Genomic DNA, 24159 nt, shown 5'->3' with positions numbered 1-24159 from the left:
GAATAGTTAGTGTCAGTGAAAGAGTAGTTTTAACTGTAAGTGTGTGTATGTATGTAGCCAGAGGTACCAGGATGAGATCCTCAGACCCATTGTGAGACCATATGCTGGTTCAGTGGGCCCTGGTTTCTTTCTGATGCATGACAATGCAAGTCCTCATGTGACTGAAGTGTATCAGCATTTCTTGCATGATGAAGGCATTGATGCTATGGACTGGCCTGCCCGTTCCCTAGACCTGAATCCAATCTGGGACATCACGTCTCATTCCATCCACCAACACCATGTTGCACCACAGACTGTCCAGGAGCTGACTGATGCTGTAATCCAGGTCTAGGTGGAGATTCCTCAGAAGAACATCCGCCCCTTCCTCAGGGGCATGCCCAGGCGTTGTAGGGAGGTTATACATGCACATGCACTACTGAGCCTAATCGAAGAACTTCTGTAGATGCCAGTTGGGTGAGAGGTGATTGAATTCTACAGTCTAGAGTGTTAAATGGAAGGGAGCGAGAACATTTTCTTTGTGGAGCTCCCATGTGACATTTGACCACGTCAGAAACACAGCTCTGTGTCCTCACAAACTGTGGTCTATTGGTCAAGTAGTAGTTTTACTGTTGTGGATCACCAACTGCTCAGTAAACAACACTGACCAGTTGGTACACTGTTTTGCAAAAAGGCAATATTGGGGAGATGTATTTGTGTAGCATCTTTTATTGTGCAGATGTTGATTAAAATGTTGCAGCTACAACTGAGTAAGTGTGTGGTTAACATGTAAGATAATGCCCCAGCTGTGTAGCTATGTAGGCAAATAAGATCCAGTACCAGGACAGTAAAGCAGCTGATCAATTCATTAGCACTTAAAACCATGAAAATTTCAAATATGCTCTTTAAACAAGTATTCTTCCTCACAAACAGGATACAGCACAAAGTTTATGAGCTGAGGGTTCAAGAATGAGGCTGATGGCTGGAGTCAGATCTAACTCTTCCTCTGTAACCCCCGGTGCAGGAGAGAAACGAAAGTGCTGTAGGAGGGTGGAGAAGAAGATGAACAGCTCCATCATGGATAGACTCTCTCCGAGACAAATCCTGCGACCTGCAAGAGAGTACAAAAATAACTTTAGGTGTCCTATGACAGCAAATGTAACCTTACATAGATGGCTAAAATTACAAACCTGCAGAAAATGGTATGAAGGCACTTCGCTTGAGAAACTTGTTGTCTTTGTCCAGGAAGTGAGCAGGATGAAAGGTGTGCGGCTTCTCCCACTCAGTGGCATCATGTAGGATGGACGTTAAGAGAGGATACACCGTGGTTCCCTGCAGAGATTACAATAATACAGCAATTCACCTTTGCCTGAATGTTACAAGAAATATCTCATAGATTACAAACTTTATTGTCATTGTACTTAGTACAACAACATTGGGTGCAGATAATAACGATACATAAAAATAAACAGAGAAAGATTCAAAGTTTGTGGATTTTGTGGAATTTAGTGCAGTCGTGGCTTTTTGCACAGAACCTGTTAATCGGTTTGTTCTGGCTTTGATTGACCTAAAGTTTTAAAACTTATTTTGTCCTGAGCAGTACGGAGAGATCGAGGTTTGCCTGTTAGTGGGGAATTATGGTGTGGCTAAGTGTAGCTCCCTTGCTGGTCCAGATGAAGGCTACAGACCATCCTCTGTAGACCTGTTGGCTATATGGGCAAACTATGACTGTCCCATGGTGTGGAAAGGCAAGGCAGGATGTGACCCCTTCTCTTAAAGCACTTCATGATAAGACATCAAGGCTGCTGATGGTCTTTTAGGCAGGGGGACAGCAGCTTAGGACTTGAGAGCAGGGTGGGATGGCTGGTTGAAGATGGCTGGTTTTTGTGGGTTCACTGCCCTCAGCACGTGCCTCACCTCATACCCCTCCTTCATTAGGTTGTGGCTGCTGTGGGCTAATGGATGTGCAGTGGCTGCTTTACAGCAGGGAGAATTATCCTGCTGAAAGAAGGCAGGTGGTTGGTGTTTAAACACCATCAACATAAATGACACAACCCAAGGTTTCCCAGCAGGACACTGCATCTGCTCACTTGCTTCTGGCTTGTTGTTTCACCTGTCTTGTGTGCACTGCTATTCCAAATATGGTCATATCTGGCTCCAACATGTCAAGATGGTGACCAGGAAGTAAGAAAATCGAGGCTTCAATATGGGGGTTTACAAACCAATGGGTGACATCACGATGGCTACATCCATCCTATAGTCCAGAGAGAGTGAATACAACTGTGGTTCACAAAATTGTAGAATTGGTTTTCTACTAGTGTAAAAAATCTGAAGCCAGTGTATACATGTGTGTGCTCAGGCCCTAATTAACACCACACACATTGTCTGTGTTCCAGATCTCTGTTAATAAATAGAGTGAAGTTGCCTCCTACTTGTTACACAACACTGAAGAGAGTACACCCCTGCAACAGCTGCCTTGATCTCAATGTAGAAATCCCAGCACAGGCCATAGCCTCTGTCTGGCTAGCATGTTCTTTTCTTGGCTTCTCCTTACTGTTATTTTGACATGTATAACAAATTCTAGCATGCTACAGGGCTCTAGACTAACTTTTTGCACTGGTTGCACTGGTGCGCCTTTTTTTCTTAGGTGCACCAGCACAAAATTTAGGTGCACCGCATCACACTCATATATTTTTGTACGCATCAGTACCTTTTGTACATATGAACAGGCTTAATAATCACATATCATCCTAAAATGAATTTGGACCTTGTATAATGAACACAGGTAAATAAAAAGTAAATAAAAATGAATATTTTAATAGTACTCATTCAAATTATGGACAAACTAGCCAACAAGTCTGCCTGTCAGAAATCCATGATGAAGATTCAAAGTTACAGCACTCTTCAGTTCCCTGTTTGCTTTCTCTCTGTATTCTGGCTGTCGCTCCTCACTTATCTATCTGGCAATTGGCAATGGCCATTATTTATTTAATAGTTGTTATTGAGATATATATTTAGTTTTCTTCAACATGTTTCTAATGTAGCTACAGTATCTCTTCTCTCATCTTCCTCACCTCTCTTCCTCTCTTTCTAAAGCTGAGCTCCAGCTGACAGACTCTTCATTCTGTCTGTTACAGTTTAGCTGTATGCAGATATCATCCTGGCAGACAATGCTCCACTATAGCAGGTTAATGATACTTTATAAATGGGTGTTCTTCATGTAACCATGTTCTATAACTGCTTAAACCAGCTGACTGCTGTCAGTCAGAGTGACTCAGCCTTCATGGATGAACCACACAGGTCAGATAACACTGTCCTCAGACCTGTTGTTCAGTCTGTTATGATGCTACGAGCACGTCACGCCCCCTCCCTGAACATTACCGGCTCGTTATCGTCACTCATTCAGGTAAACAGCAAATTAGCAAAACCTGCATAGTAGCAACAAATCCTTCTCCTCCGCACATGTTCACCTGAACTGCAGATTCTGCTGTTCAGCGAAACGTCTTTAAACCCTGTCTGTCTGTGTCTGTCTGTGTGTGCACGCTGCAGTGTGAGTGACTCTCTCGGCTGACTGCAGCAGACACGTTTTCAAAGATACACACACACACACACGCAGGGTCCCGCCCTTCACCGTCTCTGATTGGTTTAGACCACGATATGAGCCTGATGTGTGTCTGTTGTTGGACCTCCCTCTAACAGCTGGTCGTACCGGTGCGCCCTCTGATATTTTTTGGTTGCACCATTAAGAAATTAGGTCGCATGTGCGACCAAATTGGTCGCACTCTAGAACCCTGTGCTAGCTAGGTTTGAGATATATTTGCCAGAGGGACAAGTGACAGACTTGGGATGACCCTGTTTGCTCAGAGCCCTCTGCGTCCTTTCATATCTCCTTAGTAATGTTCTTATTCATATTATGAAGTTGAGTTTGCTGATGTATAGATGTTTCAAGTCTGACCTTCTTGATGAAGTAACCCTGAAAACTGATGTCTCTGGTTGTTCTGTGAGGAGCTGCAAATGGGACAACGCTGGCTAATCTCTGCGTCTCGTGGATAACAGCGTCAGTGAAAGGCAGACATCTCCTGTCATCAACCTGCACCTGTCGATCCCCTATGACAGTTCTCAACTCCTCCTGGACCTGATCTGGAGATGAGATCAGACACAGAGCAAACTTCAGTCTATGAAAAGGAGGGTCAAACCTTGTTGTGGACCTTCTCACCTTGGATTCTTGGGTATTTGGCCATAAACAGAAGTCCCCATCTCAGTGTGCTTGATGTTGTATTAGTGCCAGCACCAAACAGATTAGTGACTGTTGTCAGAAGATTTTTAGTGTTGAAGTTACTGTTGGTAATCCCAGATTTCTGCATGCAGACACAAAAGCAAGCACAAGTGTTAGTCAAGTTAACCTGATTTAAAATCTTGAACGGAGTTTCAGGCTTACAAGGATTCTCTGCTGTCGTTGTTAAAGGATTACTGGAACACGTTTATTTAAGGACATAGAAAGTTGATGGTGTCATGTAGATTCTCCCATACTGTATCCCCAAATTTCTTCCTGTCCCACAGAGGCAAGGTCACTATCCCATATAGTTTCTACAAGCAGTGGTGCACGAAATAAATGTATAAAGTTTGGAAACCATGCTGCATGTTTGGCTTTTTGGTGCCATCAAACCATCATCATCAAAGAGGTCTTTGAAACTCCCTTATTCCTCCACAGTAGAAAAGAAAAAAGGCTTTTTCCAATACAGAGAGAAAATATTGAATATTGAGGAGAGTGCCTGTGCCATCTACATTAGCATTATTTATTACAGTGTGGCAAGTTGAAAACAAAGACCCTATGTGTTTTAGCTTCTTTAGCTGGTATGTTATATAATATATAAAATATATATATTTTTATCAATTTATGTATGAGTATACCAGGTCTTTAAGCCTGTAGGGCTGAGAAAAATTCTCCTCAATTAATTTCCAGGAGACAGAGGCCTCAGAGTTGAAACATACAGACAAAGGTCTAACTGTTTGCTACGTTACCAGTTCTGTTAGGGTATGGGATGTTCATTATCAATAACATTCAGTAAACTCCAGATATCACTGACCGTCTTCTCTTTACAAATATCAGCTGATTCTGGTTTACCTTGATAGTTTTTAGGCGTCAGGCAATGCACATATAGACAGGGTTCCTACACAGTATAGAAAAGTATGGAAAAGTATGGAATTTGATTTTACAGTTTTCCAGGTCTGAAAAAGTATGGAAAAGGGAAATTAGGGTATGGAGAAATATTTGTGATTCCAGACCTTTGTTGCTACATTATAAAATGCAGCTCAACTTTTCATAGAACGATGGAATTCGTTAAATTTTGCCAAGGAAATGTGCTGCAATTCGATACGGTGTTCTGTTTTCTGTTGTCAATTGTGAGGTAAAGCAGCAAGTTGAGAGGAGCTAGTAGAGATGAACGTTATGCAAATGAGGAGCGCCGTTCACATGTCGCAGTCAAGCAAACTTTTTTGAAAGAGTTTAGCTCCTTTGAGGGTTTTGTTGTTGTTGCTGACATGTTAAACAATTTATCATTTCAAGTACCCAGACGTCGCGATCCAATTTCACTTCATTGGTATGAAAATTATTATTAGTTTATGGTAAGCTATATAATTAGTCTTAGTTCGTCTCTTGTGTCGTATGTGTGTATCCCTGTCTGCGCGTATTGGGGCAAACTTCGCTGTGCGAGATACAGAGACCAGAGAAGTGTAAACCCAGAGGTGTAGAGACGGGGGTTCGCAAACACTGCTCTAGGTGACATTAAATTGATGTTTGATTCAACTTAACAAAAAAAAGTTGGGAGGAAGCTATTGATTTCTTAAAGTTACAGTAGACGGATCAGATCTGATTCCAGAATCGGAAACTAAGCATTTACTTCTGTAGGTAAAATAGGTAACAACATGTTAAAATCCACCAGAATGCAGGAAATGGTATCTACTAAATTAAAAAGATAAGGATCCAACTTTCTGTGCTTTATACAGATCTCATCATTACGTAATGTAGATGTGAAAATCCTGGCCAAAATATTAGCATGCCTTGAAATAATTCTTCCTTCCATGGTTTGGATTGGTGTTATCTTTTTGAAGTAGTGCGGAAGTTCGGCTTTGGGACTCGTTTTCTATCGTGGATTTAATTGTTATATCACTCCCCACAGGCTAGCATCATCACAAATGGCATGACCTCTTATTTTACTCTGTCACGTAGGACGTGACAAGGTTGCTTTTGTCCCCTTAACGTTTTTGCACTGGTCATAGAACCTCTTTCAATAGCCTTACAGCAGGGGTGTCCAAACTACAGCAAACATTTCCTATGGCCCGCCGCTTCTATTTTAAAATGGGTTTTTTACTCATTGTGTAATGTTTGCACGATTCACTGATGTTCTAAACTTCTACAACTTTCCGCATACATCCTGCTAATAAGCATCCCTCTCTGCAGCACTGGGGAGCTCCAGGAGTGCAGGAGAGTGGGGTGCCCAGCCAGGAGCACTCCCCGAGCAGCAGGAAGCGATGGACAGGTAGAGGGACTCGCATTGCTCCCTGCTGCACAGGGAGGGTGCCTGCTGGCTGGGCACCCCACTTTTCTGCGCTCTTGGAGGTCCCCAGTGCTGCAAAGAGGGACGCTTATTGCTACCTGATACCCAGGAAGGGTGCTCCCTGGCCGGGCAGCCTGCTCCCATGCACCCCTGTCCATGAATTCTAATAATACTACTACAACTAATTTGTGGCCATGAATAAGTATTTTGTGCACACATTTAAAATATTTCGTGGCCACAATTGATTTATTGTTTGACCATGTCACCAGGGGTGCTCTGCTTCAATGTGTCAGTGAATGCTGTGTCTGACACCAGCCTGTGTGTGCCTTTTTACCGGCGGCTGGATCAAAGCAACTCTCCAGAAATGCGATCATTTGTAAACCATGAATTAGTTTGTCTTGTGTGAGCAGACTGTTATAAACTGTGATGTTTTATTGGAGCAGCAGAGCAGTCCGTCTTTGCTTGTTAACGTTCTCTGTTGTTAAACTGCCAGCTGTACAGTTTATGAGACGCGGGACTTCTCTCAAACTGACTCCGTAATTCAGTATGGATGCAGACAGAGGCAGCAGCTAATGACGTCACCAAAACAATAACGCAGGCATTTGATGAAGAGGCTCCATATGAGGACTCTAGTAAACGGTGGACAGAGCTGACAGCAGCAGCTCCGTTTGTCCTTAGATATGATTCCCAATAAAGTTTGATCATTTGTTCTAAATCACATTGAACTTTAAGAGTTACTTAAGTCTCAATACTGTATTTACTGTTTAACCTTAGGAGGCACACTTCAGTCTGTTTAAATGACTGTTGAATAATACTTTACAGAACTACGTTAGTCTTCTTTTAACCTATTTGAAATAAAACTTTATTTTGTTCTGTAATTGTTATTTAAATTTTTATGTTTATTGAAAACTAATACTGAGTGCACGTTATCAGAGTTGTTGTTTGCCTTTAAAATCTACTGATTTAGTGTCGATTTAAAAACAAATTGTGATAAAATCGTGATTGTGATTTTATCATTAAAGAATCGTGATATAAAATTTTTGCCATATCGCCCACCCCTACATTAAACAAGACCCGCTCGAGATCAGCACTGAATGACTACCAGCTAGTCTACCTGACATTTTACTGATGTCTACTGCTGCTCCTAAACCAGACCTGCCATATATGATCAGATCTCACCTTCACAGTAGTCAATAACTTGCCTGTTGCTCAATTATCACAACTACACAGTTTCTGAATGTTTATTTTTGTTTGCTGTGTAAGATGTAATATATTACATAACAGCATAGACATAAAGCTTATTATTTATGTCAATAGGCAAAATGATTGTTCGACATAACAATAATATTGATCATCAATTCAACTAAGCTTTATACTATACTATTAGCCTACAGTCAATAAACTATACTTTATTGACTATTTAATCCAAACGTTCACAGTCATGAAGGATGCAGATCCTGAATTGGGACAGCTTATGTCTGAATTTCTGAATAAGTAACATCTTGCTTCGAAATTCTGAAATCTAGGCCACCATGGCCTGTATATTAGCTGAAAGTTGAGCCACCACATCATCTACAAACTTGGGGTTAGCTTCCCTAATGGTGTCCATAATATAAATGCCATACCTCCTGGTTTTGTTGACAGATCAGAAAGGCATCCACCAGGCCTCTGCTCATCTGTGGATTGAGGGTCTCTTTCAAATGACTGAAGAATTCCAGGTTTTGTTCGTTATTTGCAGAAAACAAGTTACAGAGTTCTCTCCTGTATGCGATCCACTTCAAGAGCCTTGGGAACATGTTGTACACCTGTTAAAGGTTACACATTCATGATAAAAACAATATAGTCTTACTAAGTTCACAATAGTTAATTATCAGTGTACTGGTTTAAATACAAACTTAACACTGTAAACATGCCTGTATTGAAGGTGAACCTGCAAGTTGACTGATTCTGTTTATTCGATCTACCATGGAAGTGAACTCTGGATCATCATATTCAAATCTGCTGCCGTAAACCATGGAGCAGATTATATTAGAGACTGCATAGTTCAGTGGTTGTGTTGTATCAAAAGCCTTTCCTGCAACAAGAAACAAACATCACATTTTATTTCCAACAGTTTTCTATCAATTTAAAACACGAACAGTTAATTTTACCTTTAAAGTTCTTAAGAACATCGATGAGGTTTTGACATTCATCAATGATTTTGTCCTCACATGCCCTCTTCCCCATTCCAAAGTCTCTCAGTGTAGCCAATGCAAAAAGCCTTGTTTCTTTCCACAAATCACCATTGGACCATATAACTCCTGAGATGAAATATAAAGGGTTAACAGAGGAGTCATCCCTTTAAGGTTATTAAAACTAACAAGGAAATTTGATCATCTAACCGTGTCCTTCATTAAACTCTTGCATAATTTGCGTTGGATCTCTCTCTCCAAAGTCTGCATCACGGGTAACAAGTGCCTCCTTCACCGTCTTGTATCCTGCCAGGACCACCACTTTTTTAGGTCCAAAGTAGACCGTGAACACTGATCCATATTTCTTGGAAAACTAATGACAGAAAATATTTTCTTGGTTTACAGAGAAAAATAACTGTCTGCAGAGAATATCCAACAAACTACACTAAAGAAACTACTTCAGTATCTTCCCCACCTCCATTAGTGTATCATGGGGTCTCTGCAGGTCCAGCTGCAGCAAGTTTCCCAGCAGAGGCAGTGGTGTGGGTCCTGGAGGCTCCTTCCTGCCATCTGAACTGAAGCTGGAGGTCAAGAGGAGATAGATGAGCAGCAGGACTGCCAGAGTCCCCAGAAAGGAGACAAAACTGAAGGACTGAAGGAGAACATCTACGAACCCCATGGCTACAACAAACAGTGAGCAGTACAAGATACTTATGTGGAGACACACAGTGACTGCATGTTTTTATGTAAAGAAGATGGGTTGGTCAATGTGAACATATCAGTGAGTTATTTGTACCTTGCCACAGACTAGTGTGTATTTAAGTAAACCATTTCTGATGTGCTTCTGAACAGTGAGGCCAAGCCACAAAAATGTTTATTAATCAATCACTAAACACAACACCAAACCCTGTTACAGGATGGCTTAACATTAACTGTAACTATTTGTATATTATTTTACGCAGTTACCGTCCTTACTCTATAAATATCTCTAGTAGCAACACCATTATCTTGATGTACAAAGTGTTTTTTTAATGTGTCAATATTTTTACATTTACAGAATTGTGAGTACTTCTACTGTTGTGGATCCTAGCAGAGGGGATCACCAACTCACCAGTGAATGACACTGTATCAGTGAGTATCTTGAGGTACTTGTTGACTTCATGACTGAATAGGAGAAGTATTTGTGCAGCATCTTCAGGTTTATTGTGTAGATATTGATCAACATGGTACATCTGCATGAGAGAGGATGAGATTGACTTTCACATGTCTGGCAGTTGCAGCAACGTCCAAGCTGCCTGATATAAAATTGTTTTTGTAAGCATGATTTTATGAAACACAAACACACAGTTTGTGACAGCAACTCTGTGGTGATTTTGGCTTTAAACATATTTTCTCATGAGCCAGGGGCCACTTGTAGGATTTTATGTTGAACAGTAGATTTTCTCTGCTATTCTTGTGTCTGACTTCTGGCTTCTCAATCTGGTTTGCACATATTTAGACAGCTCATCTGCATAGTGTATCTTTACTGTTTATAGGCATATACACTACCGTTCAAAAGTTTGGGGTCACTTGGAAATGTCTTTATTTAAAAAACAGACATACAGTCTAGACATTGTAAATGTGGTAAATGAGTATTTTAGTTAGAAAAGGGTGATTTTTAATGGAATATATACAAAGGTATACAGAGGCCCTTTTCCAGCAACCATCACTCCTGTGTTCTAATGGTACATTGTGTTAGCTAATCGTGTTAAAAAGGCTAATTGATGATTAGAAAACTCCTGTGAAATGTTAGCACAGATGAACTGTTATGCTGATCGGAAAAGCTATAGAACTGGCCTGGTGACCCCAAACTTTTGAACCGTAGTGTATATGTACATGTGTTTGTCCATCACTGATAAAATGTTGCATGAGTCTTTGAAAAAGGTTGGTGCAGCAGGCAAAAGAAATTCCAGTGTTAGGAAACTAAAGAAGCAGCTAACTTGATTTGACACTACAAATGTGTTTTCTTCACATTCTATGAACAGCACACAGTTTATGAGGTGAAGGAACAAGGGTAATGCCCATACATGGAGTCAGATCTAACTCTTCCTCTGTAACCCCCGGTGCAGGAGTGAAACGAAAGTGCTGCAGGAGGGTGGAAAAGAAGATGAACAGCTCCATCCTGGCCAGACTCTCTCCAAGACAAATCCTCTGACCTGCGAGAGACACATTAAGAAAACATTAAGGTGTGCTGTCACTACATGTAACCTAATGTGATGGCTGAACATGCAAACCTGCAGAAAATGGCATGAAGGCGTCTCGCTTGACGAACTTGTTGTCTTTGTCCAGGAAGTGAGCAGGATGAAATGTGTGCGGCTTCTCCCACTCACTGGCATCATGTAGGACGGACGTTAAGAGAGGATACACCGTGGTTCCCTGCAGAGATTACAATACAGATTCAGAGAGGGCGGGAAGTCATATGAAAAGTGGACGTATGTAATAATCCAGTGCCTTTTAAATACTTTAAGTTTAGGTAGTGCAAATGCACCAAAAGAAGATTCCTTCACAAGTAACCGAAAAACTGCAGCTTTCTAAGTAGTCACTTGAGGCTGACCTCCAGAATTAGTCAAATTTGGTTTCCCATATGTGCTCTAACCTTTTTGATGAAATGTCCCTGAAAAGTGATGTCTCTGGTGGTTCTGTGGGGAGCTGCAATTGGAGCAATGCTGGCCAGTCGCTGTGTCTCATGAATGACGGCGTCAGTGAAGGGTAGAGTCTTCCTGTCAGCAACCCGCACCTGCCGATCTCCGATTACACTCATCAGCTCCTCCTGGACCTGGTCTGAAAAAATAAAAAAAAAATTATTAAGTTACTACTTTGTTACTTTTTAAATTCAAAGTCATCTTCTCACCTTGGATCTTTGGATACTTGGCCATAAACAGAAGGCCCCATCTCAGTGTGGTTGCAGTTGTATCAGTGCCAGCACTAAACAGGTTCATGACTGTTATCAGAAGGTTGTTAGTGTTGAAATGATTTTTGGTAATCCCAGATTCCTGAACATAGACATAGCAGAAACAAATCCCAAAGGGCGTCAGATTGGTTGACATCAAAAACATAAATGTGATCTAATATCCCCACAAATTCATTGTGGGTTATTTTAACCACTGTTCAGCTGACAAATCACTTCTTTAGTATGTCAACTGTTATGCGTTATACATTTAAACCTTTCCAAGAATTAATATTCCTTAACACATCTGGAAACAGCTGGTTCAGCTTCAAACAGAGAGTATAATGGGGTAACATCCAGCTTATTAAACCGTACATACTTTCACTCTTGATAAATAATCAGTTCCGTACCTCGTGGTTTTGTTGACAGACCAGAAAGGCATCCACCAGGCCTCTGCTCATCTGTGGATTGAGGGTCTCTTTCAAATGACTGAAGAAGGCCAAGTTTTGTTTCTTATTGGCAAAAACCAACTTGTGGAATTCCTTCCTGTTGGCAATCCACTGGCAGAACCATGGGAACAGGTTGTACACCTGTCAATGATACATGTGTGATTAAAAATAACAAAGACAAACAAAGTTGGGTTTATTTTGGAAAGTTTTAGTCAGCAGCCTCAAATAAATATGAAATGAAACCTGCACAGAGATGGAGCCCACAAGGTGATTATTTCTGATTCCTCGATGTACCATAGAAGTTAACTCTGGATCATCATATTCAATTCTGCTGCCGTACACCATGGAGCAAATGACATTAAAAGCTGCATAGTTCAATGGTTTTGTTGTATCAAAAGGTTTTCCTGTGAGATAAACAAAACATGAGTGGATGATAACATTTTATATTACTGAACCAATCTGTTGAAATCCTACCGGCAAATGTATTTAAAAGTTCCACAAGGTGTTGACTTTCATCAATGATTTTGTCCTCACATGCCCTCTTCCCCATCCCAAAGTTTCTCAGGTTAGTCAGTGCAAAGTGTCTCATTTCTCTCCATGAGTCACCATTGGACCATATAATTCCTGAGATGAAGAATGATGAATGTGAAGATAACAAACATACTGCAAGTACAAAAACTCAAAGAAATGTATTTTACTAAAACTTTCTTTGGTCTGTCATTACCGTGTCCTTGGCTGAATTCATGCATAATTTGCATTGGATCTCTCTCTCCAAAGTCTTCATCACGAGTAACAAGTGCCTCCTTCACCGTCTTGTATCCTGCCAGGACCACCACTTTTTTAGGTCCAAAGTAGACCGTGAACACAGATCCATATTTCTTGGAAAACTAATGACATAAAATATTTTCTTGGTTTACACAGAAAAATAACTGTCTGCAGAGAATATCCAACAAACTACCCTGAAGAAACTACTTCAGTATCTTCCTAACCTCCACCAGTGTGTTGTAGGGTCTCTGCAGGTCCAGCTGCAGCAGGTTTCCCAGCAGAGGCAGTGGTGTGGGTCCTGGAGGCTCCTTCCTGCCATCTGTACTGAATTTGAAGGTCAAGAGGAGATAGATGAGCAGCAGGACTGCCAGAGTCCCCAGAAAGGAGACAGAACTGAAGGACTGAAGGAAAACATTTACAAGGCCCATGGCTGCGCAAAACAGTGAGCAGTCCAAGATACTTATGTGGAGACACACAGTGACTGCATGTTTTTAAGTAAAGATGGGTTGGTCAAGGTGCAGCACATTGGCTGGGAAGAAACTGGAAGGCTCACCAAAACAAAGTAAAGCATTACTGTTGGAGTTGGTACTTTAGACTCTCTCACTCTGTGTGAAGGGGCATGTGATAGATTCAAAGCGTTTATTGTCATATGCACAGTAAGGAAATTGGTTTCCTTGTACAATGAAATTCTTACTTTGCTGCTCACACTGAATGCCATAAAGGTTTGAGAGAAAAAAATTATAAAATAATTTACAAAAGAGGAATTTGAAGAGCAAATAAGTACAGTATAAAAATATTACCTATGGAAGTAAGTGGAGCTACATACATATAAGTGTGCATGTGTGCTACACTTATATGTAAGTGTACCACGCGGTGACGCAGCTGACAGTGAGCCACAAAGAGACCAAACCCCACCACTTCCAACAGGCCAGATTAATTGACTTTTATCTACCTAAATCCATATAGAGACTTCTAAATATAAAGCAGAGCCGTAGTGACGTTCAGTACTAAATGAACATCAGCAAAACAAAGTTGGGGAGCGGACTGTGGATTGTTTAGGGGTTTGCACATATGGTATGGATGCTTCCTTTAAAGGGTTGCCATGCTCTCTTTCCTTATATTTGAGGCGACATTGACATTGAAGCTAGAGTAAAGTTTAGGTGTAGCTGTATCGTATCAGTGAATTATTTGTACCTTGCCACAGACTGTGGATTTAGGAAAAACATTTCTGAAACATTTCAATTACCAAACACAACATAGAACCCTGTTACAGGATGGCTTAACTACAGCATTTGTACTTTTACAAATCATTCACAAACCAGTTATCCTTCTCTCTCTAACACCACTGCCCTTTTATTAAACCAAGATGTGATGTGAAGGGATGTAATTTTTAATAAAGACAAACTCAAATTTTGTGGGGCCAGTCTGGACCTTGTCTTCCTATGATTGGGCCACTTTTTGTTTTGTAAAACAATTAAAACCCCTGAGCTGAACTCTCATCAACAACAGTCTGAGTGGGAGCCATGGACGTTTGCTGTTATTTGTTCTGCACAAAATAAATCATTTGTGTTAGTATGATGTGGTTTTCTTCAGTGGAGTGTTGTGGGTAGTTAATATATATTAAAAATGAAAAATCTTACATTTACAAAAAAGATATATGTTTTGGACATCGGGGTGTGGGCCAGATAGAACATTGCAGCAGGCCGGATTTGGCCTGCGGGCCTTTGAGTTTAATGGCATCTTTATGGGACCTTATTTCCTAGTTTTCTTTAATCTTGTATAATTGCTGCAGAGCCAATGACCCTCAAATGAACATCATCAAAAACAAACCCGAGCAGGTGGCTGTGGATTGTTCGGTTTGCACACACGGTACAAATGCTCCCTTTAAAAGTTTACCAAGGATAACCAGCTGGAAGGAAGGCCCCTTCTCTAATCAACACAGTGATTGTGGTTCTGTTAGAATGTAGGATCCACCAACTTCACAAAATGACGTACTCTATAAATGTCTCTGCTCTAGTAGCAACACCATGATCTTGATGTACAAAGTGTTTTTTTAATGTGTCAATATTGTTAGATTTACAGGATTGTGAGTACTTCTACTGTTGTGGATCCTAGCAGAAGGCATCACCAACTCGTCAGTGAACGACACTGATCAGTGAGTATCTTGAGGTACTTGCTCACTTGATGACTGACACTGTCAATGACTCAATAGGAGAAGCATTTGTACAGCGTCTTTAGGTTTATTGTATAGATATCGATCAACGTTACATCTGGATGAGAGAGAATGAGTGATCTGTGTGAAACAGGTTGGTGCAGCAGGCAAAAGAAATTCCAGTGTTAGGAAACTAACGAAGCAGCTAACTTGATTTGACACGACATCATCATAACATAGGAATATGCTGTTATATGCTACAGGGGAAGGGCTTTTTGAAGAATGTGTTTTCTTCACATTCTTGAAACAGCACGCAGTTTATGAGGTGAAGGAACATGGAGAAGGCCCATACATGGAGTCAGATCTAACTCTTCCTCTGTAACCCCCGGTGCAGGAGTGAAACGAAAGTGCTGCAGGAGGGTGGAAAAGAAGAGGAACAGCTCCATCCTGGCCAGACTCTCTCCAGGACAAATCCTTTGACCTGCGGGAGACACATTAAGAAAACATTAAGGTGTGCTGTCACTACATGTAACCTAATGTAATGGCTGAACATGCAAACCTGCAGAAAAAGGCATGAAGGCATCTCGCTTGACGAACTTGTTGTCTTTGTCCAGGAAGTGAGCAGGGTGAAAGGTGTGCGGCTTCTCCCACTCACTGGCATCATGTAGGACGGACGTTAAGAGAGGATACACCGTGGTTCCCTGCAGACATTACAGTACAGATTCAGAGAGGGCGGGAAGTCATATGGAAAGTAGACATCTGTAATAATCCAGTGCCTCTTAAATACTTTAAGTTTAGGTAGTGCAAATGCATGAAAAGAAGATTCCTTCACAGGTAACTGAAAAACTGCAGCTTTTTAAGTAGTCACTTGAGGCTGACCTCCAGAATTAGTCAAATTTGGTTTCCCATCTGTGTTCTAACCTTTTTGATGAAATGTCCCTGAAAAGTGATGTCTCTGGTGGTTCTGTGAGGAGCTGCAACAGGCAGGACGTTGCCCAGTCGCTGTGTCTCATGAATGACGGCGTCAGTGAAGGGTAGATTCTTCCTGTCAGCAACCCGCACCTGCCGATCTCCGATTACACTCCTCAGCTCTACTTGTACTTGGTCTGGAGATGAAATAGGATGACTTTAAATCACAATGTAATGATGATAATCTAATTCATTCTGGGGTGGATTTCTTGGCCTCATCACCTTGGATCTTTGGATACCTGGCCATAAACAGAAGGCCCCATCTCAGTGTGGTTGCAGTTGTTTCAGTGCCAGCAGCAAACAGGTTCATGACTGTTATCAGAAGGTTAGTGTCGTTGAAGTGACTGTTGGTAATCCCAGATTCCTGAACAGAGAAATATTATCTCTGTAATATATAACAAATATTATCTTGTAAGTGATTAGATTCTCCTACAGCCTAGTCAGATGTGGGCATAATTTAACCCTTAAGGTGTTGGTGTAGAATGTGTCAGAATCAGAAATACTTCATTAATCCCAGGGGGAAATTGCTTACATTCCAGGTGCCCCATGCATACCCAGAAAGAGTTTAGACAGAGATATAAAATAAGGTAAAATGCCAAGTAATGTCACCATGTGACAAAGCTGTCCACCACAGACCTGTACTCAGACTCATCACTCTTGCTGATACAACCAACTATGGCAGAGTCATCAGGAAACTTCTGGAGGTGACATGACTGTCTGGTAGCTGAAGTCAAAGGTGTAGAGCGTGAAGAGGTGCTGCTGACCACTGTGTCTCACACACACAGCTGCATACGCATGTACTGTGGTCCACCAGTTAGATAGTCCACAATCCATTACACAAGGGGGGGATCTACTTGCATCGCTGTCAGTTTCTCACCCAGAAGAGCCAGCTTAATAGTGTTGAAGGCACTGGAGAAGTCAAAAAACATGACCAGGTGGGTGTAGACACAATTCAGATACCAGGTGGGGCTGGTAGGCAAACTGGAGAGGGTCCAGGTGAGGCCTAACAGTAGGCCACAGCTGTTCCAGAATGAGTCTCTCCAAGGTCTTCCTGATGTGTGATGTAAGTGCTAGTTGTCGGTAAGCCGAAGAACCGGCACTATGCAGGACGTTTTCCACAGCACAGGGACTCAGGAGACTCAGGCTCAGGCTCAGTGAAACACTCCACAGAGCTGGGCAGCACATTTATTGAGGACACGAGGGCTAACGCCATCAGGTCGTGCAGCCAACTGTTATTAAATAGACTTGAAATGACTTGAAGTTTACAACTTTGTAAAGACCTCACATGTGGTGGTGAAAGAAATATACAGTGCAATATTTGAGATATTTGTGACACTTTTTTAACAGAAACCTGCAGTACTTTAAAGCACTATGCAAAGCTTTTATACTAACAATATTTGGATATATGTGTAGCTAGCATTTGTGCATGTAGATACAGTTCCATACCTGGCGCACCAGAAAGGCATCCACCAGGCCTCTGCACATCTGTGGATTGAGCGTCTCTTTCAAATGACTGAAGAATTCCAGGTTTTGTTTCTTGGTGGCTAAAGCCATGTCGTGAAATTTCTTCCTGTTTGCAATCCATTGGCATAACCATGGGAAGAGATTATATATCTGTCAACAATTATAGACATATTATTAAAAATGACACAGAGAGTGGGAAATCTATAGCATGTCCAGCTGCCCTGGTTGACTGAGAATATCCGTCAAAATAGTGGGGGAAAAAGTTTTTCGTGAGGCGACATTTCTTTTGTAGTTTGGGGCAGTAGCTTTACCAAAATATAAAATCATACCTGTATTGAAATGGAGCCCATAATTTGATTGTTTCTGTTAACTCGATCTACCAAGGATGTGAACTCTGGATCATCATATTCAAATCTGCGGCCATAAACCATGGAGCAGATGATATTAGAGACTGCATTGTATAGTGGTTGTGTTGTATCAAAAGCTTCTCCTATGAGACAAACAGACAAGCATCAAGTAATGCTGTCCTTTATTTTACTTTACTAATGGCTACTACTAATGACAATTTTAGTTAAGTTTACCTTTAAATGCATTTATAAGTTCCATGAGGTGTTGACTTTCATCAGTGGTTTTGTCCTCACATGCCCTTTTCCCCATTCCAAAGTCTCTGAGATTAGTCAATACAAAAAGCCTTGTTTCTTTCCACAAATCACCATTGGACCATACGATCCCTGAGATGAAGTATGAAGGGTTAACATATTACAGAGAATAAATACAAAACAAATACAATGAAACAGTTAAATCATTCTTAATGTTCTGTCCTTACCATGTCCTTGGCTACATTCGTTCATGATTTGAATTGGTTCTCTTTCTCCAAAGTCTTCATCATGGGTAACAAGTGCCTCCTTCACCGTCTTGTATCCTGCCAGGACCACCACTTTTTTGGGTCCAAAGAAGACCGTGAACACTGATCCATATTTCTTGGAAAACTAATGACAGCCAAACACACATCTGAACAATAACTGTCTGCAGAGAACATCCAACCAACTACACTAAAGAACTACTTCAGTGTCTTTCCCACCTCCATTAGTGTGTTGTAGGGTCTCTGCAGGTCCAGCTGCAGCAGGTTTCCTAGCAAAGGCAGTGGTGTGGGTCCTGGAGGCTCCTTCCTGCCATCTGAACTGAAGCTGGAGGTCAAGAGGAGATAGATGAGCAGCAGGACTGCCAGAGTCCCCAGAAAGGAGACAGAACTGAAGGACTGAAGGAAAACATCTACGAGCCCCATGGCTGAACAAAACTGAGCAGTACAAGATACTTATGTGGAGACACACAGTGACTGTGTGTTTTTAAGTGAAGAAGATGGGTTGGTCAATGTGAACAAGGCAAGCGCAGCCTATTGGCTGGGAAGAAAGTGGGAAGGCCCAGCACTTAAAAAAGAGATTATCATTAAATAAACTGTAGTCATTGGTACTTTATCCCAGCTTATTCTGTCTGTGGGGAGATGTAATAAAAACACACTGTGTGTGTGCTGGTAAATAGAGGGACAGATGTCAATACACATGACAAACTTTTGGTCTTTGTCTAGGAAGTGAGCAGGATCAGGGGGTGTGGGGCTTCTCCCACTCACTGGCGTGAGTCAGTTCTCTTTGTGTTCATTGACACATTTTTAAAGCATGGCTGTGGTAAGGGAGGTGTCCAGCAGTGATTTGTAGATGTTGGTAATGACCAGAAAAACAGGAAGGTGAAGACAAATGTCCACCAAGCCTTTCACACAGACTGTCATCTCTTAGTTTTCTGGATGTTTTGTGTCTATCTGACTCTACATTAGGTGATGAGCTAGCATCCAGTTGAAGCTGCCAGATGTTGAGCCAGGTCCTTGCTGGACTTTTTCTAGTTTCTCAAAGAAGAAACTCAGAAGGTTTGCATCAGACTTTGGCCTTCATTTCTGTCCCCCATTGTCAGCTGGGATAGACTCCTGCCCCCTGTAACCTTGTAGTGCATGGTGAAGGCGTCTCGCTTGACGAACTTGTTGTCCTTGTCCAGGAAGTGAGCAGGATGAAAGGTGTGCGGCTTCTCCCACTCACTGGCATCATGCAGGACGGACATTAAGAGAGGATACACCGTGGTTCCCTGCAGAGATTACAGCACACAAACGAACCTTTACTTACATGGGAAAGGAGGAGTTAGAATTGTTTTAAGAATCATTACCCAGTAAAGGTTGAGGCAGTTAATGGGTGATGTAGTATATTTTATGATACCTGTATTGAAGAGGAGTTGAATGTTTCTGTTAACTCGATCTACCATGGACGTGAACTCTGGATCATCATATTCAAACCTGCTGCCATACACCATGGAGCAGATGATATTAGAGACTGCATAGTTTAGTGCTTGTGTTGTATCAAAAGCTTCTCCTGAGACAAGAAAACAGAGGAATCGTCGGGTGTTAATCACATTTTAGAGGTTAGCTTTAAATTAGCATCATTTTAAATTGAAGCTAAATAAACTGCCTGTAACTTTAAATGTCTTAAAAACATCAATAAGGTGTTGGCTTTCATCAGTGATTGTATCCTCACATGCTCTCTTCAACATCCCAAAGTCTCTGAGGTTAGTCAAGGCAAAGTGCCGGGTTTCTTTCCACAAATTACCATTGGACCATAAAACCCCTGCAGTAAAGTCAGACAGATTTACTCAATGATGTATACATCAATATGCTGGACTTGATGTGGGGCCTGATTTCAGATGTTACTTGGAACACTAAGAACTTGATTGAAAAATAGATTTTTTCTTTAATCAATGGAATGTTGTAAATTTGATGCACAGTGGCAAAATACATCTTCAGGAAGGTCTGAAAGAATCCTAAGTTGAGAGGGGACCTTCTACTGGGGATATGAACAGGGCATCAGTAACTGGTCAGTGGACTGCACTGCTAAGTTGGTACCTTCATCCTGATTCCGTCTACTCGATGACTGACTGTCTTTTGTGAAGGAAGGCAGTAAGGAGCAGGAGATGTAATTGTGTCACAATTTCAGGTTTATTTACATACATTTACATTGATCAAACTGTTACATCTGCATGATTGAGCATGAGGTTGAGTTATAAACTGGTTAAACCGCTAGATATACAGTATAGACAACAGAATTTCCTGTGGGAGGAAAACTAAGACAATCATTTACTTTAATTTGGCACTAAAAAACAATACCAGCATGATTTAGACTTTTCTTCCTCACATTTGGGAAACAGCACACAGTTTGTGAGGTGAAGGTCCAACAGTGAAGCCGATAGCTGGAGTCAGATCTAACTCTTCCTCTGAAACTCCCGGTGCAGGAGTGATACGAAAGTGCTGCAGGATGGTGGAGAAGAAGATGAACAGCTCCATCCTGGCCAGACTCTCACCAAGACAAATCCCGCGACCTGCAAGAGAAACATTACGAAATTATTTTCGTATTTAGTATGTATGAACACAACAGTGATGGCTGAGCTCACACACCTGCAGAAAATGGTATGAAGGCACTTCACTTGAGAAACTTGTTGTCTTTCTTCTCAATTCTGACCTTCTTGATGAAGTAACCCTGAAAAGTGATGTCTCGGGTGGTTCTGTGTGGACCTGCAGTGGAGAGAACATTGGCTAATCTCTGTGTCTCATGGATAACAGCATCAGTGAAAGGCAGACATCTCCTGTCATCAACCTGCACCTGTTGATCCCCTATGACAGTTCTCAGCTCCTCCTGGACCTGATCTGAAGATGAGACCAGACACAGAGCAAAATGTAGTCTATGAAAAGGAGGGTCAAACCTTGTTGTGGATGTCTTAACCTTCTCACCTTGGATTGTTGGGTATTTGGCCATAAACAGAAGGCCCCATTTCAGTGTGGTTGCAGTTGTATCAGTGCCAGCAGCAAACAGGTTTATGACTGTTATCAGAAGGTTTTTAGTGTTGAAATGATTTTTGCTAATCCCAGATTCCTGCATGTAAACACAAAAGAGCAAGAGTGATCCTGGGCCCAGATTTCAGAATTACTTTATTTATTTATTTATCCCCGAGGGGAAATTCTTGAATTTGAAATTTGATCTGTCTTCAGCGTGACATCTGGTCCCACGGGAAGGGTTTGGGAAGCGTAGTGTTTTGAGCGATGCCTGTCAGATTGTACCCAAATCTCCAAAAGCTCCCCCGAGATTCAGTCAGAACATCATGTAGTAATCTGCTTGTTTACCTGATGGTTAATGTCTTCTCTACATGTATCAGGCTGGGTTACAGAGCATGCTACTGAAACCTCTTCGTCCACATACATACAAGCCTAGCTCCGCCCCTTTCACTCTGAAAACAATTGCGTCTCTCTTGTGCCTTTTCCTTTCTGATGTTGTCTTTGTGCTGTTTCTCTGCTTCTTGCAAAATGAATCTTTCCTCCTCTGGTTGTGGTCATGGCATTTTGTTTTGATTCTCTCTCTCTCTTCTTCTCTCTTACTCTTTTCTACATGTTTGTGACACAGCACAAAGATGCGATAGATAGATGCGATGTGTATTTTTGTGTGTTGGGTCCTTGCTGGGATGCTTCTGACGCACGTCTGGTGGGACCACACACATTGAATAGAATGTCTGGTGGGACCCTGGCTTTAGTAAAGCTTATCTGATTTAAAATCTTGAAGAAAGTTTGAGTCTTCTTACAAGTATTCTCTACAGTCTTTGTCAAAGAATTACTTAAACCATTCCAGGAACCAGAAATACAGCAAGGAAAAATGTTTTTCTGGACTTTTTACATGTCAATACTACGTCTGCAATAGTAGCTAGGGCCTAATACATGTAAACATGTAATATGTTTAAACCTTTTCAAAAATTAATATTTCTTAACACATGTGGAAACAGCACTTTTGTCAACTGGTTCAGCTTCACACAGAGTATAACAAGGAAATACTTAGCTCAAACCATACACTCTTGATAAATAATCAATTCTATACCTCCTGGTTTTGTTGACAGATCAGAAAGGAATCCACCAGGCCTCTGCTCATCTGTGGATTGAGGGTCTCTTTCAAATGACTGAAGAATTCCAGGTTTTATTTCTTATTTGCAGCAAACAAGTTACAGAGTTCTCTCCTGTTTGCGATCCACTTCAAGAGCCTTGGGAACATGTTGTACACCTGTTTACACATATATGATAAAAATAAAAAATATAGTTTATTATAGTTGATTAAATAAAAGTGATCGGGTTTCATTAAGTAAAGTTCGAATAGTTAATTCATTAATCAGAAGGTTTGAATTCATATAAACTTAACACTGTAAACATGCCTGAATTGAAGGTGAACCTGCAAGTTGACTGTTTCTGTTTATTCGATCTACCATGGACATGAACTCTGGATCATCATATTCAAATCTGCTGCCGTAAACCATGGAGCAGATGATATTAGAGACTGCATAGTTCAGTGGTTGTCTGGTATCAAAAGCTTCTCCTGCAACAAGGAACAAACAAGTTTTTGACATTTCCAAGTTTTCTATTAATTTTAAAACATGAGCAGTTAAGGTTAATTTTACCTTTAAAGTTCTTAAGAACATCAATGAGGCGCTGACATTCATCAATGATTTTGTCCTCACATGCCCTCTTCCCCATTCCAAAGTCTCTGAGGGTAGCCAATGCAAAAAGCCTTGTTTCTTTCCACAAATCACCATTGGACCATAAAATCCCTGTAATAAAGTATAAAGGGTTTTAACAAAGGAATCTTTGTAGGTGATTTAAAACATAAATAGGGAAGCAATTTCCCTTAATAAAGTATTTGTGATTCTGATCATCATTTTTAATCTCTTTACCGTGTCCCTCCATAAGATCTTGCATAATTTGCATTGAATCTCTCTCTCCAAACTCTGCATCATGGTTAACAAGTGCCTCCTTCACTGTCTTGTATCCTGCCAGGACCACCACTTTTTGTGGGCCCAGATAGACAGTGAACACTGATCCATATTTCTTGGAAAACTAATGATAGAAAATATTTTCTTTGTTTACACACATAAGAAAAAGAACTGTCTGCAGAGAACATCCAACAAACTACACTAAAGAAACTACTTCAGTATCTTCCTCACCTCCATTAGTGTGTTGTAGGGTCTCTGCAAGTCCAGCTGCAGCAGGTTTCCCAGCAGAGGCAGTGGTGTGGGTCCTGGAGGCTCCTTCCTGCCATCTGAACTGAAGCTGGAGGTCAAGAGGAGATAGATGAGCAGCAGGACTGCCAGAGTCCCCAGAAAGGAGACAGAACTGAAGGACTGAAGGAAAACATCTACGAGCCCCATGGCTACAACAAAAAAGTGAGCAGTACAAGATACTTATGTGGAGACACACAGTGACTGCATGTTTTTAAGTAAAGAAGAGTGGTTGGTAGTGGAAAATAAGGTGCAGCACATTGCCTGGGAAGATACTGGAAGGCTTAACAAAACAAAGTAAATCATTAGTGTTGGAGTTGGTACATTGTACTCTGTCAACAGCCCTTGATTTTGCCTTTATCCCCCTTGGAATTTAGCCATACAAGGTTGAAAAGACTATACAAGATACTTTGCCCAACACCTGAAGGTGAAAATTATGATATTTAAAGTGTGCACTAATCAATTAATTTCAACTGGCTGTGGATTGTTCAGTGGTTTGTACACATAAGATAATCCTTTATTAGTCCCCCACAAAAAAAGTGTTACAGCAGGTAAACTAGAAGTACACATTATAAATCAAATAGCACAAATAGATAAATATTAATGAATA

At 41.1% G+C, this 24159-nt stretch overlaps 3 protein-coding genes and 1 pseudogene across 3 annotated transcripts; all 4 read right to left on the bottom strand.

The window, feature by feature from the left end:
* Positions 1 to 122: 122 nt before the first annotated feature.
* On the bottom strand, positions 123 to 9428 carry LOC114428310 (cytochrome P450 2K4-like). Its single transcript, XM_028396610.1, has 9 exons — positions 9180 to 9428; positions 8915 to 9077; positions 8684 to 8833; positions 8447 to 8607; positions 8159 to 8338; positions 4193 to 4334; positions 3932 to 4116; positions 1167 to 1308; positions 123 to 1087 (listed from the first exon to the last, which is right to left on the bottom strand). The coding sequence occupies exons 1-9, from the start codon at positions 9381 to 9383 to the stop codon at positions 900 to 902; spliced, it is 1515 nt and encodes a 504-aa protein (XP_028252411.1). The 5' UTR covers positions 9384 to 9428; the 3' UTR covers positions 123 to 899.
* Positions 9429 to 10597: 1169 nt separating this feature from the next.
* On the bottom strand, positions 10598 to 13286 carry LOC114428311 (cytochrome P450 2K1-like). Its single transcript, XM_028396612.1, has 9 exons — positions 13069 to 13286; positions 12804 to 12966; positions 12554 to 12703; positions 12323 to 12483; positions 12041 to 12220; positions 11595 to 11736; positions 11340 to 11524; positions 10978 to 11119; positions 10598 to 10899 (listed from the first exon to the last, which is right to left on the bottom strand). Exons 1-9 carry the CDS (start codon positions 13270 to 13272, stop codon positions 10712 to 10714), a joined length of 1515 nt encoding a protein of 504 aa, XP_028252413.1. The 5' UTR covers positions 13273 to 13286; the 3' UTR covers positions 10598 to 10711.
* A 1927-nt stretch (positions 13287 to 15213) lies between these two features.
* On the bottom strand, positions 15214 to 18236 carry LOC114428315 (cytochrome P450 2K4-like). The gene is made up of 7 exons (XM_028396615.1): positions 18011 to 18236; positions 17759 to 17919; positions 17412 to 17579; positions 16188 to 16329; positions 15918 to 16102; positions 15556 to 15697; positions 15214 to 15477 (listed from the first exon to the last, which is right to left on the bottom strand). Exons 1-7 carry the CDS (start codon positions 18084 to 18086, stop codon positions 15290 to 15292), a joined length of 1062 nt encoding a protein of 353 aa, XP_028252416.1. The 5' UTR covers positions 18087 to 18236; the 3' UTR covers positions 15214 to 15289.
* A 2210-nt stretch (positions 18237 to 20446) lies between these two features.
* Positions 20447 to 23825, bottom strand: LOC114428314 (cytochrome P450 2K4-like; annotated as a pseudogene).
* Between the last annotated feature and the right edge of the window lie 334 nt (positions 23826 to 24159).

This window comes from Parambassis ranga, chromosome 24 (genome assembly GCF_900634625.1).
Source record: "Parambassis ranga chromosome 24, fParRan2.1, whole genome shotgun sequence".
In the NCBI taxonomy this organism is placed as follows: Eukaryota; Metazoa; Chordata; class Actinopteri; family Ambassidae; genus Parambassis; species Parambassis ranga.
The sequence above is the reverse complement of the archived record's forward strand: the minus strand, read 5'-3'. Positions and strand labels throughout refer to the sequence as shown.